Source organism: Nilaparvata lugens, chromosome 1 (assembly GCF_014356525.2).
Source record: "Nilaparvata lugens isolate BPH chromosome 1, ASM1435652v1, whole genome shotgun sequence".
NCBI lineage: Eukaryota > Metazoa > Arthropoda > Insecta > Hemiptera > Delphacidae > Nilaparvata > Nilaparvata lugens.
Window position 1 is genome coordinate 43,564,968 of NC_052504.1, and position 13,839 is coordinate 43,578,806.

At 34.6% G+C, this 13,839-nt stretch overlaps 1 protein-coding gene across 1 annotated transcript in view; it reads right to left on the reverse strand.

Moving 5' to 3' along the window:
* LOC111050990 (multidrug resistance-associated protein 5) overlaps positions 1–13,839 on the reverse strand; it is a 73,326-nt gene that overhangs the window by 10,952 nt on the left and 48,535 nt on the right. The window contains 7 exon segments of the mRNA XM_039428021.1: positions 6,605–6,767; positions 7,394–7,578; positions 7,942–8,033; positions 8,458–8,586; positions 9,138–9,291; positions 10,710–10,839; positions 13,317–13,463. Coding sequence (XP_039283955.1) covers positions 6,605–6,767; positions 7,394–7,578; positions 7,942–8,033; positions 8,458–8,586; positions 9,138–9,291; positions 10,710–10,839; positions 13,317–13,463 — 1,000 coding nt within the window.

Below are 13,839 nucleotides of genomic sequence, written 5' to 3' on the forward strand. Positions count from 1 at the left end.
CTTTGAATATAGAAACATGAAATATAGCTGCAGGAAACGAAATTGAATAGCTGGTACTGAAATTTAAAGATTATTCAACTGGAAATTCAGTTTTTATGAATACAATATTATGCAGAATGTGAAAATAGATACTTCGTATCACCAATCTTATCATGCATAGAAGGTTTTGAGCCCTGGCGAATGTTGAGACTACGGTTAATATTACACCAAGTCTTCAATTAACCGCTAGATGCCACAGCTTTACTCTTGGCATTGCAATTCTTACTGTTTGCACAACATTTAATTGAAAAAAACTATTCATATTCATAACATTTTATGGAAAAATTACAAAAACATTTCTGTAATCACTTGTAATTCTGTTTCATTACTTGGAATGATACGTTTGACTACCTTATCCTGTTAGGGTGGCTACTAATGACAGGAACAAGTGCGTCCAGCATGTGTGAACGGACATGTCTTCCAACGAAAAAACATTTACGCTAATTAAAAGGCCTCGAACGAAAAAACAGCTTCTAACATAAATAATCAACCAGTAACAAAAAATAAACCACTGAAAGATAACAAATTATATTTGAACGAGCATTAGCGAGTTCTCACTTTTGACTTACTACAGCCAGGACTTCCTATATACCGGACCTGCGCCTACAAAAAAAATGGCCGCCGTATGTGGTGGCCTGCAATGATATTTTAAACGGGAACTAGACAAACTAAGACGCTCTCTAACAGCTGATTAATGATTTTTTATTAGTAGGAATTTCTATAAGACCACCACATACGGCGGTCATGTTTTTCTAGGCTCAGGTCCGGTAGTATATAGAAGGTCCTGCTACAGCCCAAAGTCGTTGTCCGTCTGTTTTTATGTTCTATTTTAGAAAGAATCTAATTGATCAATCAGCTTCAAATTTTGAACACGTATTCTTCAAACCATTTACAGTTCAAGTTTGTAGGACAACAAAATTAATGCATTCCTTCGTCCTTTTTCAGGATATAAAAATAACATTGAAAGTGCATAAGAAAAAAATTGCTTTGATTCATCATTTAGTCAGCTGGAATTAATTGCATGCTATTTCTATAATTTTCCCATTCATTTAAAAAAGCTGATGCTATTTGGGAGTTATCACACAGACTGACAGACTTTATGCGCTGACACATGAATTCAGCTGAATAATACACAACATATTCTATTTATAAGTTCTCGCTTCCGTTGATGTATGACTGCCTGTCTATTGACTGTCTGTAAAGGTGCGTACAGACTCTCGCTCTGCTCCGCAACCGAACGTCACTCCAGCAGAGCGATTGATAATCGACCGGGGAGCAACAGTGGTTCGACCGGGGAACGCGAGAAGATCTAACATCTTCCGTAACGTTCATGATGGGTGCGTGGGCGGAGCGACTGTGGTTCGATGGTGGTACTAGGGCGGTACGAGGGCGGTACGAGGGAGGAGCGTGCTCGGTGCGGGTTGGAAGCGCGAATATGTGTACGCAGCTCTACATACGCGTAAATAACGTACTTGTGATAGCAGTTGCTATGACGTTGAAAAATTTGCTATGATTAATTTTTTTTTTGTTCAGAGTTAAACTTTTGAGTAGAAACTACTATTAGTGTTCAATAACACTTGCTTATCCAATGTAGGTACTAATTTATTTCATTTTTGTATGATTTAATTTATAAGCATCTTTATTATAAGCATCAAATAGAGCATCTTTTAAATTTATAAGCATATTTTTTTGCAATTGTGAAGGAAGAGTTTTGTTTGGATTCGTATTTGGAAATTGATCAATCTAATAGATTCAAAATTGTAGTAGATACATTTTTTGGACCAAAATTGTGTACAAATTATCATTTAAGTTACGTAAGTAGCATAACCTTTAGACTGTGTATTCCAAATTAAGGTTTGAAGCAGTTTTGGGCAAATGCCTGTTGTTTTTACCTGAATTGTAATTGCATATGAATAAATAAATAAATAAAAATGTTGAGAACATTGAAACGGTTTGAGATATCGATGTACGGGTTTCACCATTATTTTATATATATTTTTTGAAATTCTGTATTGAAATCATGTATCACATGACCACGTTCCCATCTGAAAAAATGAAGTTGGATTCAAAATCCAGCTGGATTCGAAATGAAGTTGGATCCATATGATGGATTCAGGAAGGCGGACAAAAGTTTTGAAGTGACAGAAAGTATTTTTTACTTTTCTTGCCCTATTACCATAGGTAAGGAAAGTATTAGCAGTATCAGTCGAGCGCTCGATGAGAAAGGTAGCCGTCGTTATCTAATCGAACCGGTGCAACTGTGCTCATCTTTCTCGTAAATAACTTTCCTTTAACCTATAAAGTCAACTGAAATCATGTCGCATTGCTTTAAATGTGAAAAAAAGTTTACTGGTGATTGTGACGAAATTCGATGTAGTGAATGTGGTAAAACCTTCCACCCCACGTGTACAAGAATTGAACTAAAAAACTTCAAAAAAATGAGTGCCCAGAACAAAGCAGTGTGGAAGTGCGATGACTGTAAGTGCTCTGTAAACAAAAACACAGGTCAGTGTGACTCTTCAAATTTTCAATTATCTGAATTAATAACTATGTTAAGACAGGAGGTAGAGTCATTGAGGAAGGATATAACGTCCAAATTAGATACGTTAACCACAATAACCGATGGAATAAAAACTCGTCTTGATGATCTAGCTTCAGAACAAAACAAATTGAAACTAAAGTGTGATGATTTGGAGAAGAAAAACACGGAAACTGCAAATCATGTACGCTCATTACAACAAGAAATAATTTCATTACATCAGAGAAGCAGAATCGACAATTTGGAGATAGTTGGAATCCCGGAAACCACAGGAGAAAATCTCATAAACGTACTCGAACGCCTAAGTAAGCCTCTCAAACTGAATTTCAAAGAAGAGGACGTTTCGGTGGTGCATCGCGTTCCAACAAAAAAAGGAGACACTTCAATTATTGTCAAATTCACATCACGTAGGAAAAAGGCTGCATGGCTCGCGGCGGCAAAACAGAAGAAGGGAATTAAGCTGAAGGAAATCTGCAATTCGCCGACCGACAATCAGGTTTATATCAACGAACATCTTTCACCATTCTTCAAGCGTTTGTTCGGGAAGGCCAAGGAATTGAGAAATAAAAAGAAACTCATGTTTGTCTGGATCAAAGACTGTAAAATATTTGTAAAAGAGAGCGAAAAGTCGCGAACAAAAAGAATTACTTGTGATGAAGATCTAGACATATTCAACGGTGATTGATTTTTTCCGTAATGACAAAAAAGCACAGTGCATAGGTTCATTGTCATTTGTTCTTTGATCTTATCTTTGTGATAATCAATACATTCTTTATATAAACTAAATAGCTGCAACAACGAAGTGATAATTTACTGCTTGAACTGCTACACCTATCAATTGAATTCTATCAATTTCATGTTTCACTTCTTCATGATGTTGTAGATTGTCTCTGATAATGATGGCACTCCCACCCCTCGCGACATTGCTGGGATGTAAAGCATGATAGATCTTAAAGCCTTTGAATTTGATAAACGATTGATTTGTAAAGTGAGTTTCAGATATAAGACACATATCTATTTTTTCTATGTCTAGAACTGCTTCTAACTCCTGTTGCCGTTGTAACAATCCATTCGCGTTCCATTCCATTATTTTTAGTGAATGAATCATTTGATTTTCAGTAGTCTACTCTGTTCTAACTTCTGAAATTTAGATTGTAGTGAGGTGATTATTTGCTCTTGTCTATCCAGTTTTGCCAAGATTAGCTGCAAAATATTATTGGTGCCTTCTTCAACTTCACTTTTTGGTTCTTCCAATTTCGATCTATTTTCTTTTGAGACAATCTGGGCGAAAGTCAATTTCTTAACTGCAATACCATTGTTTAGATTGTGAGCTTCTGTATTTTCCGTGATTTTTGGTGGGATATTTTGAATGATTTTCTTTCGTGAATCTGCAATAGTTTTTGTTTTAGTAGAATTCCTGATTTTTTGCAATTCGATTGCAACAGTGCAACCTCGATAGCTGGCTGGATGTGCTTCACCGCAATTAATACATTTTGGTAGAGCATCGTTGGGTTTCAAACATTCCTTTGTTTGGTGTTTACCTGCACACTTAACACACCTAGGCTCTTTGTGTGTGGCCGTATGCTTGGCAACGTTTGCATTGCGGTATCAGATTTGCCTTCTTTAATGCTTCAACTTCCACTCTACAGCCAAGTATATTTTTCAATTCAAATACTGTTTCTATATCTTCTTCCGCGCTGAATGATACCATGAATATATCTAATGGTTCTCTTGTCTTCCACCTCAGCTTGTTTACAACTTCTAGAACTTTCAATACTCTTACTTTCAAATCTTCCAGAATCATTTCTGTACTACAAGAGTGATAAAGCTTTTTAATCATCACTCTTATTGGTCTCGACTGTTTATCTTCATAGGAGTGCCAGTTGAGCCCATCTTTAATCAATTCTCTGGTGATATTCCGATAAGTTTCTGAATCAACTGCATTTACTTTAAATGTTTCTTTACTTAACAGTTTTATACTAAATTTGTCAGCTGGTGACACTTTTTTCAAACTCGTAAGAAGAACATTCAGATTTTTTATACCATCCACAATGATTGGCGGTGGTGGCATTTCTTTCTTCTTCCTCTTCTCCTCCTCACTGATTGGTTTTTCTACAGGAGTGATTTTATTATTCAAATTTTGTTGCTTCTTTTTTGCAGACTCATTTTTGATTTCTGGCGATGGGGTGCTAAGCTTCCTCTTCTTGGTAGCCCGCTTAGTACGAGTTCTGATCCATTCAGTTTCCTTAGCCAATTCTTCTTCATTTGTCGAGTAGTTCTCGGCTGCTGAGCTAGTAGGCTGTGGGCTATGGATCTTTTTCTCAATATTGAGAAATCTTTTTTCCAAATCCTGCATTTTTTGCAAGAGTTCGGCGTTGCTTCTCTCTAGCTCCTTCCTCTTCTCATCAGATTCCTTCCAGGCGATGAAAAGTACCTGCTCGGCTGACGATTTGAGTTTATTTGCTTTTATGTATTGATCCGGTGAACACTGGATTTCTGGTGTATTTGCCATGTTGTTGGTGTCCATGCTCTCGTTAGTGGCTTCCTTTTCTTCTTGCTCTGATGCAGGAAAACTTGGTGGCTTCACTAAGTCGGACATAGTGCGATTTCACTACCATACATTTCAAACAGCACTCGTAATAAACACTCACGCACACGGAAACGCGAACAGAGCTATATTACTGCCGCGAAAAGCAGGTCGCTTTGCTTGCATAAAATACCGCGGTTGACGACCAATACTCGATGCAATATTTTTGTTCCACTTTTAATCGCGAACAAACTGCTGACTCACTACTTCTACACTACACTATTACTACTCCACTATACGTCCGTACTCTACGAGTACTAGCGCAATACTGAGAAAAAGTATGAGAACGATTCAGTATCTCATAAAAGATTGTGGTCCAAGGTGGGTGTGATCGGGGATCCCTCTCAAATTGAAAATACTACTTTACTATGACTTCAAAAATCTGGTCCACCATCTTGAATCCGCCATATTGAATGCAACTTTATTTTTTTAAATGGTAAGGTTGTCATGCGATACATGATTTTGATACGAAATTTAAAGAAAAAATGAATAGTGGAAACCGCACATCGATATCTCAAACCGTTCAGAAGATATTCACATTATTAATCAATACCACTTATGTATTTCATTTCTGATATATGCATGATATTGATTAATAATGTGAATATCTTCAGAGCGGTTTGAGATATCAATATGCGGTTTTCGCCATTCATTTTTTCTTGAAATTTCGTATCGAAATTATGTATCGCATGACCACCTTCCTATTTAAAAAAATAAAGTTGCATTCAATATGGCGGACCAGATTTTAGAAGTCATAGTAAAGTAGTATTTTCAATTTGAGTAGGATCCCCAATCACATCCACCATCAAAAAACCTTTGTGTATGAAATATTAAGCCGTTCTCGGACTTTTCACCCACCCTGTATATAGTGATATCAGAGTATGGCGGAATACCTTTTCTTTTCATATTATCCTTAAAATGCAACATTTCAAAGAACCTTGTGTATACATCGACACGCAGTTGAAGAAGGAATATTCCTGCCAAATCTCATCAAATTCAATCAACGCGTTTGGCCGTAATCGCGTTACATACAGACAGACAAAAGCAAATCGAGTTGAAACATAGACCTCACTACGTTCGTTCAATAATTACAAGTTGCGGATTTCAGAGATCAATGCAACAGTTCATGAGCGATTTCTTCAACCCAGGAGGTCGCTAGTAATAGAATATATTATTTAACCTCAAATAGAACATCAAAGTGAAAATAAACAACAAAAAATTAAAAAAAAAAAAAAAACAAAAATCAACCACAACAAATATATTTTGTTCGAAGACTTAATGACAAAACATGCATGTGTACACACATGTTCAACATACTTTTCCTGTCGTTAGTGACCACCCTTTATAGTATACAAAAATTGATATTGTGTTTTTAACTCAACCCACAGTTAAATTACATACGATCTAGTGCTAATGAACCATTTATTAATCGGAGTTACCTATTTTTTCGCCATGGCGAATTTTGAATGATATATTCTTGAGTACGAGAGGCAGAGTAGTTCTATAGCGTAAGCACACGTCTTCGAATTTGATTGATCCTTTGGCTGGCCAATCGTCAGGGGGCTTCGAAGTAACACCATAGCCACCTTCTTTCTTCAAGGACTGCAATTTGAAACCGAAAGATATAACATTGATCTGTGAGCATCGATTAGACAAGAACAAAATACAAAGTCGAGAACAAAAATGAGTTCGATTGATTCTGGTACAAATTGAACAATTTTTAATTACAAGCATGATATTGAAATTGAATGAAATTGATTTCATGGGTCCATAAAAACGATCAACGATTGCAAAGTAGTTGGAGAAACTGTGTTTTTGTAACACCTACGAAAAAGCGTTTACTAAGGCCAGGTCAAGACTATTCTCTTTTATTGATTTTATGAGGAACTGAAAAAGCAAATTATTATATATACATTATTTGTTGAAGGATTTTGTTTTATTGATGATTGATATTGTTTTCACCTGGATTGTATTTTTTGTATATGAATGAATTATCTGGAAATATTCTTTTATCTGCTGGAATTGAAGGTTTGAGGGATTTAGTTGTATCGATGATTGATGTTGTGGTATCTCTACATAGTAATATTATTTTATCAGTTTCCATAACCTCTTTGATATACTACGTAGTATTATGCATGAATACAATAGTTACTATTGGAACTTGGAACCAACTGAAAACGTTTTTTAGTAACAAATTATACAGGTATGGAGAATTATATTCCACTTACATGAACATATCCCATTATGCGTTCGACGGATATGAATCTGGTTTCAGCATCAGCCAACAGTCGTATGGTGTACTGGAAAATGCCACTGATGGTGGATGAATAGGCAATGGCAAGCCCTGCCAGGGCTGGCGCAACTTGACCGTGGAATACTATCACAAACGTTGCTGTTATACCAGTGACAATCACTGGAACAAGAAACTATGTATCAGAAGAGAATATTGAAATCTTTTTTAAAAATATTGAAACTTTAAATGAAAGTCTATAAATTTGAATTGCAAATTTAATATAAATTTATAGGCAGAAAAACATTATATATTTTTTAATATTTGAGAGACTGAAGTATAATAAAGTTTTTTGAGATGGTGAAAATATTTATGTATCTGTGTGTGAGAACGACTTTCACATTATTTTTTAAAAAGAATGAAATAAGTGATACGTTTATTAGAAAATTGACTCTATGAGTTGATAAGACATTTTTCCCATCTCAATAGCAAACTCTACAGAAAAATTATTTCGTGTTGAATGTTTGATATCAGATTCAGCATTACCTGATAAAAAATCAATCCTCAATGCAAGCCATCTCATAGCAATACAACACATGTAAACACACGTCGTATTCTGATCAAATATTTTTGAAAACCTGAAAAAGTAAATCCGAATTTATTTTACAAAAAATATTTACTGTAATGTAGAAAATTACAAACATAGATAGTATACGTTAAACTATTGAATACAATCAAAGGGAGCACCTCAATTTTCATTTTGGACATAAAATTGAACTCAAATTCTAGGAAGTGAAATAATAATTTAAATATTTTAAATTATATTTATAAAATTATAAAATTTGGAAGTAGAACAATTTTGGGCTAGGCCTGTTCCTTTCGCCAAGTAATATTTCTACTTATTTATATTATGATTTGTAATTGTATTATGAGTGATCGATTCACTTTCAACTAACCTGAAGTCAACCACTACAGAGCATTTATAGATTTTATTAAGATTTTTAAACGAAAGTAAAGTTGTGAGAGATTTATAATCTACAGAATAATTAGGTAGTATCTTACTTTCTAGTGAATTCTGCTTCTTTTTCAAATGCATGAATTGTATCCAGCCCAGATACAGTTTCTGAGATTGAACTAAAAATTGGCGATCTAGTGGTATTCTCGAACCTTTTCAAGTCCCTTATTGCCACCCTGAAAATAGACACATAATAATTTTTCATCAATAGAATAATGCAATGATAAAATAATGAAATATTTGAAAAAATAAATGAAACAGCAAAATCGAATATTGTTAAATTATTTTAAAACTAATTCTTCAGATCTTCAATGAAATTACGAAATTACGTTCTTACTTTGAAAGAACACAATAGCTACATGCAAGATGCTCAAAAGGTACAGTAGAACACAAATTATCAGAATCAATTGGGACCAGCCTTCATTAGGTTGATCAAATATTCGGATTATTGAAGCTTTTTCAATAAGACGACAGATATGGAAAAACTTCCATTAAATATTTAATAATATTATTTACTTTTTAATTATAACCGGTTGAATACTTAATTGTAATGATTAAACTATGCTGAAAGAGTGTTACGGCTCTTAAAAATTATTTAAATTAGCGGAAATTTCGCCTACATTCTTCTAAAAGCGATTCGGATAATCGGAGTTCAGATAATCGAAGTTGTGCAGCACTTGGATTTTGATTATCAAAACTATAGTGGGCTATGCTATAGTATACTAACCTGAAGATTCTAGTCACAGAGTAATAGATGATCAATAAGATGAATAGAGGTACGATGAACCATTGGAATACCAAGCAAATAGTCAAAATGGCAAAAATAAGGTTCCAGCCATCTTGAAGTAAACTTTCTAACGTATCTGGAATCCTTGCATCAACTGGAAAAGATAAATTTATAACCTTAGAATAATGTTCGAATAATACGAGGGTCATTTTTTGTCAACCTACAATTACATATCAAAAGACACAGACAAGCGGTAGGGGGATGGTTTTCACAGATCTGAACAGCTTGTAATCCTCACCAAACGCCTTGTGACCGGTGCGGCCAGATCATTAATGGTTGTCGAGTTACAGACCCCGAAACATGGTCGTCTCACTTGAATCTGACGCCAAGTGCTAGTTCCGTAGTGTATTTCTTTTTTGCAAGCAGAAGCCAATCAATGAATCTGATGAAGAGTTATTCAAGTTTACGCAGGAAACGTTATAAGTGATGATATTGTGAATGAATGAAGTCGGAAAATCAAAGACATCAAATGAAATGACTTCCGGAATCGTTGTGATTCATGAAAGCTGATGCAACCAAATGGCTTCTCCAGCAAATCAAATGGAATAATTTCGAACACCCACCATACAAACCTGACTTGGCCACTTTCAACTTGAACCTTTTTGCCAAACTCAACCATGCATGACTTTGAGGCTCTCAAACTAACGAGGAGCTCCGAAACAATGTCATAGCTCATAGCCCACTCAACTCATTTGGCGGAAGAATTTTAATAAGGATTATGGTAGGCTGGTCCACTGGTATGACAAATGCCTCTATCTTTACGGAAATTATATTAAAAATAATAATTAGTTAAAATAACTTTTAGTGAAAAAGATATTCTTTTATATACATTCTATTATTTATGGTCAATCGGAGGTTGAAGAAATGACTTCGTAACATTTGACAGATAATCATCCACTAACAATTTATTCCTGAGAAATGGTAAGTGGGATTCTTGAGTGAAAATATTACAATCGATTAGAAGTGCAGAGTGCTGAGTTGCATGGATTAAGAGATTTTTATGAATGATGCATTGAAAATCGTATTTCATTTTCATGCTACATCTGCTTCACCTGTTTCACCTAATTTTAATTAATACAATTTACAAACTCATTAAGAAGTAATGTATTCATTAGTATATTTATTTTGCTGAAGATGAAGCTCACATGAGCTCTAGGCTTGTAAGTGGGTAATGAGTTAGATGATGGTGAGAGATGAGTGGACCAACAGCTTTAGGTGGGTTCCGAACCACCAGGAAGCGATTCATAAACTCAGGAATGGTATTTAGAGGAGTTCGGCTCTTAAAGTAGTCATCCTTTCAACGGGAGTAGAGGTGCATTGAGTTTAACTCATCTTATCAATAGCTTATAATATTTTAGTATATAATAGCGCGACCACGAACGAATCGCATCCCTATTTCAATTATTATTTGTTTGTAAATTATTGTTCATACAATAAAACATCTACATTAATAAAGAAATAATTAACAATATGCAATAAAGTAATAAAGAAATGTATTAACTTATTCAATACCTTCATCAATATCTTTGGCGAACAAATTTTGAATTCTTCCGACTGGAGTCTGTTCGAAGAAGACCATTGGACCGTACAACACTTTTGAAAACAACTGATTGTGCAGATTTTTTGAAGCAGTCAAAGTAATCTATAACAAAGAATGAGAAATATTGGAAAATAATGGATTAGCAAATTTGGAGGATAATGAATACACAATCAATAATGAGAAATAATAAAAATGATAACTATCTTTCAGTGTAAGAATTAATAGAATTTCATAAGTTTGGGAGTAATAGAAATGAGGAATGACAAACAAATCTGGAAAACTTGCGAATAGGTTAACTCTAGTTAAATAATTTTTCAACAACGTTTCTTAAGACTTTATTATTAATAACAAGATTTCAGATTTTATCAAATTCAAAAGGCATACCAGTGTTTAATGTCAAGTCGGCCTAATGCAAACTTAATTAGAATTTGACAACTCTTTAACCTTCCGGCAGTCGCGCTGTTGTAAAAAGTACAAAAGTGTCAGTTTTTTTGCTACACAAAACTATTGAATGTGGTGGTCTCAGTGAATGAGTTACCTATGCATTCCAAGACTTTCTCCCCATCACTCCACTGAGTTGCAGTATCAACCGAGCAATGGTTCAGTCTTTAGGTGTCATTTAGTCGCGACAGTGCATAAGTCGGTCGCACTGTGCATAAGATAGGGAAAGACTGTATACGGGGACTGTAAACGAACCAATAACACACAATTGATGGCTTTGCTTGATGTACCTTATTGGCAGTGGCGTAACGTTTCCAAACCGGGCCCCCCGCAAAAAAAATCCGGGCCCCTCTTCTAAAATCGTACCACCTTTCTCCAGCCCCCTTCTCCCTTAATCCCAAGCATTAAACTCTAATGTGAACGTACATCTTTCATGAGTGAATTACATAGCTTAGTTGAAAAAATAAAACTTGTTCTCGATTGAATTCTACAATTCAAGTCAAGAATTACGTTTTAAGCTACAAATATAGAATCCAACCTTAAGAGCTAGAACTAGAGTTAGTAAGTAGTATCTGGTCTCAAGATTCATGAATTATTGAAATCATTCTGACAATCTTTGTTTGAATCAGAGAGAAAAGAAGTAAATCTTATCTATAAGTAAGTGGTTTGAATAGTCTCAGTCTGGATTGTCTCACCGGATGTATAAATTTTAATGATTTGTAAACAAACAACATTCCTAATTTTTCAATAAGCTCACTACCAGCACACAATAATTATTGAAGGTCTGTCAATGGAAATATAATTATTATTACGAGTAGATTTGAACAATGATTGTTTTTCTTTCTTGCCTTATTCATTATTTTCTACTTGTATTCTCTTGATATTAATTTATAGCTAGACTGATAACATTGTTCTATTGCATATTTCTTCTTACACAATGAATGAAACCTGTCATTTTCCACAATAAAACTTCTGCTTTTTTATCAAAAGTTACTTCCATGATTATTTAATTTTTATTTTTGAAGTATGCAATATATAATTATCATTTTAGGCCCTAGCCCGGGCCCCCTAGACCGAGTAATTTTATTTTTTCAGAAAACCTATATTAGCCTACATATTATCCGGGCCCTAACCCGGCCCCCCCGCGCCGCGGGGGCAGCGGGGATGTACTTTACGCCACTGCTTATTGGGCTATGAAATGGTAATCATCCAAATGTTCATAGGCGTAAAATATTCCAAGAAGACGGAAAAAGTAATTATAAAATTAATTAATATGTTTTGACAATAAACAGAGTACATAACAATTGGAAAATTGGATGTTGTACAAAATACAACACGCGACTGTTCGTGTGATTGAGTAGGGCGCGACTACCGGAAGGTTAATAAAAGTAAATTAAATTGAATGTGCATTCGAAAAGGAAATTGATAATTTTAATTTCCAGAAGGTTCATATGAAGCCCCATTCCCAGAAACCACTTCGAGTTTGACTTCGATTTTCTCAGCAGAGAAAATTTGGTGTTGTAGAACACCTTATGTCCAGGAAAAATAATAATTATTTATTATTTTGTTCATTATTACGTGGACAATCTTTATAAGAGTTGGAAAAATTCCCGAAAAAAAGAGTTTGATAGGTCTCGAACCCGCAATCTTAGATTCATGAATGGCTATGAAATAAGCTACGGAGTCACTTGGAGTATGCTATATTTGGTTGGGCTTTATAGCTGCGAATCACAGATTGAATAATTTGTTTTAATATTATTAATTAGAATTAATTGATAAATAACAATGAAAATAGGTCTATGACCATCCTTGGTAAATTCAGAATCTTCATGCAAATTAATCAGATCAGTGGTTCAGACGTGATGATGCATCATTCGTGAATTTCCTATCCCGTACATGTGTAAGACAATTCTTTCTTTGATAATATTGCACGAAACTAAATACATGAAAACAAATTTAGAACAGACTATTTATGAGATAACTATTGATTAACTTGATTAAATATTGTGTGATCGATGGAAACTACTAAATTATCAAGAAGTTTGATAGGAACCGCTTTGTTCTACAGGTGATTTCACAAAACAAGCGGTATTCGGCAATGCATGGGGCCAGTCTCGTATATGTTGTACTTAGCTTACCTTGGAGAAAGCGAAACTTCGAACCAAATTGCTCAACATAATGACACCGATTGCACCACCATACACATTTCTGTAAAAGGTATAGTTATCGTTGTCTAGAATATTTGAGCTAGTGATGGTATCATTTCCAACAGTTATCTGCTTACCCTGAAAATTCAAAAAAATATTTCAAGTTATAACAATAGTATTAAACGAAAATCCAAATTGAATGCTGTAATTTACCCCGAAGACTTCTACTACTGCAAATATTGACAACAGGGTAAACAGCTAGACAGCTAGTGTTGCACTTGTCAAGTAATTTTTGACTAGTAGCGCTCATCGCGATAATAATTCATCTAGCTGTTTACCCTGTTGTCAATATTTGCAGTAGCAGAAGTCTTCGGGGTAAATTACAGCTTCAATTTGGATTTTCGTTTAATGATATTATCAATTCATTAGCATTTAAATAATTGCAATATCACAGTAATTTCCATCTGTAGTAAAGTTATAACAATTGATATGCAAATACTAATTTATTACTTTC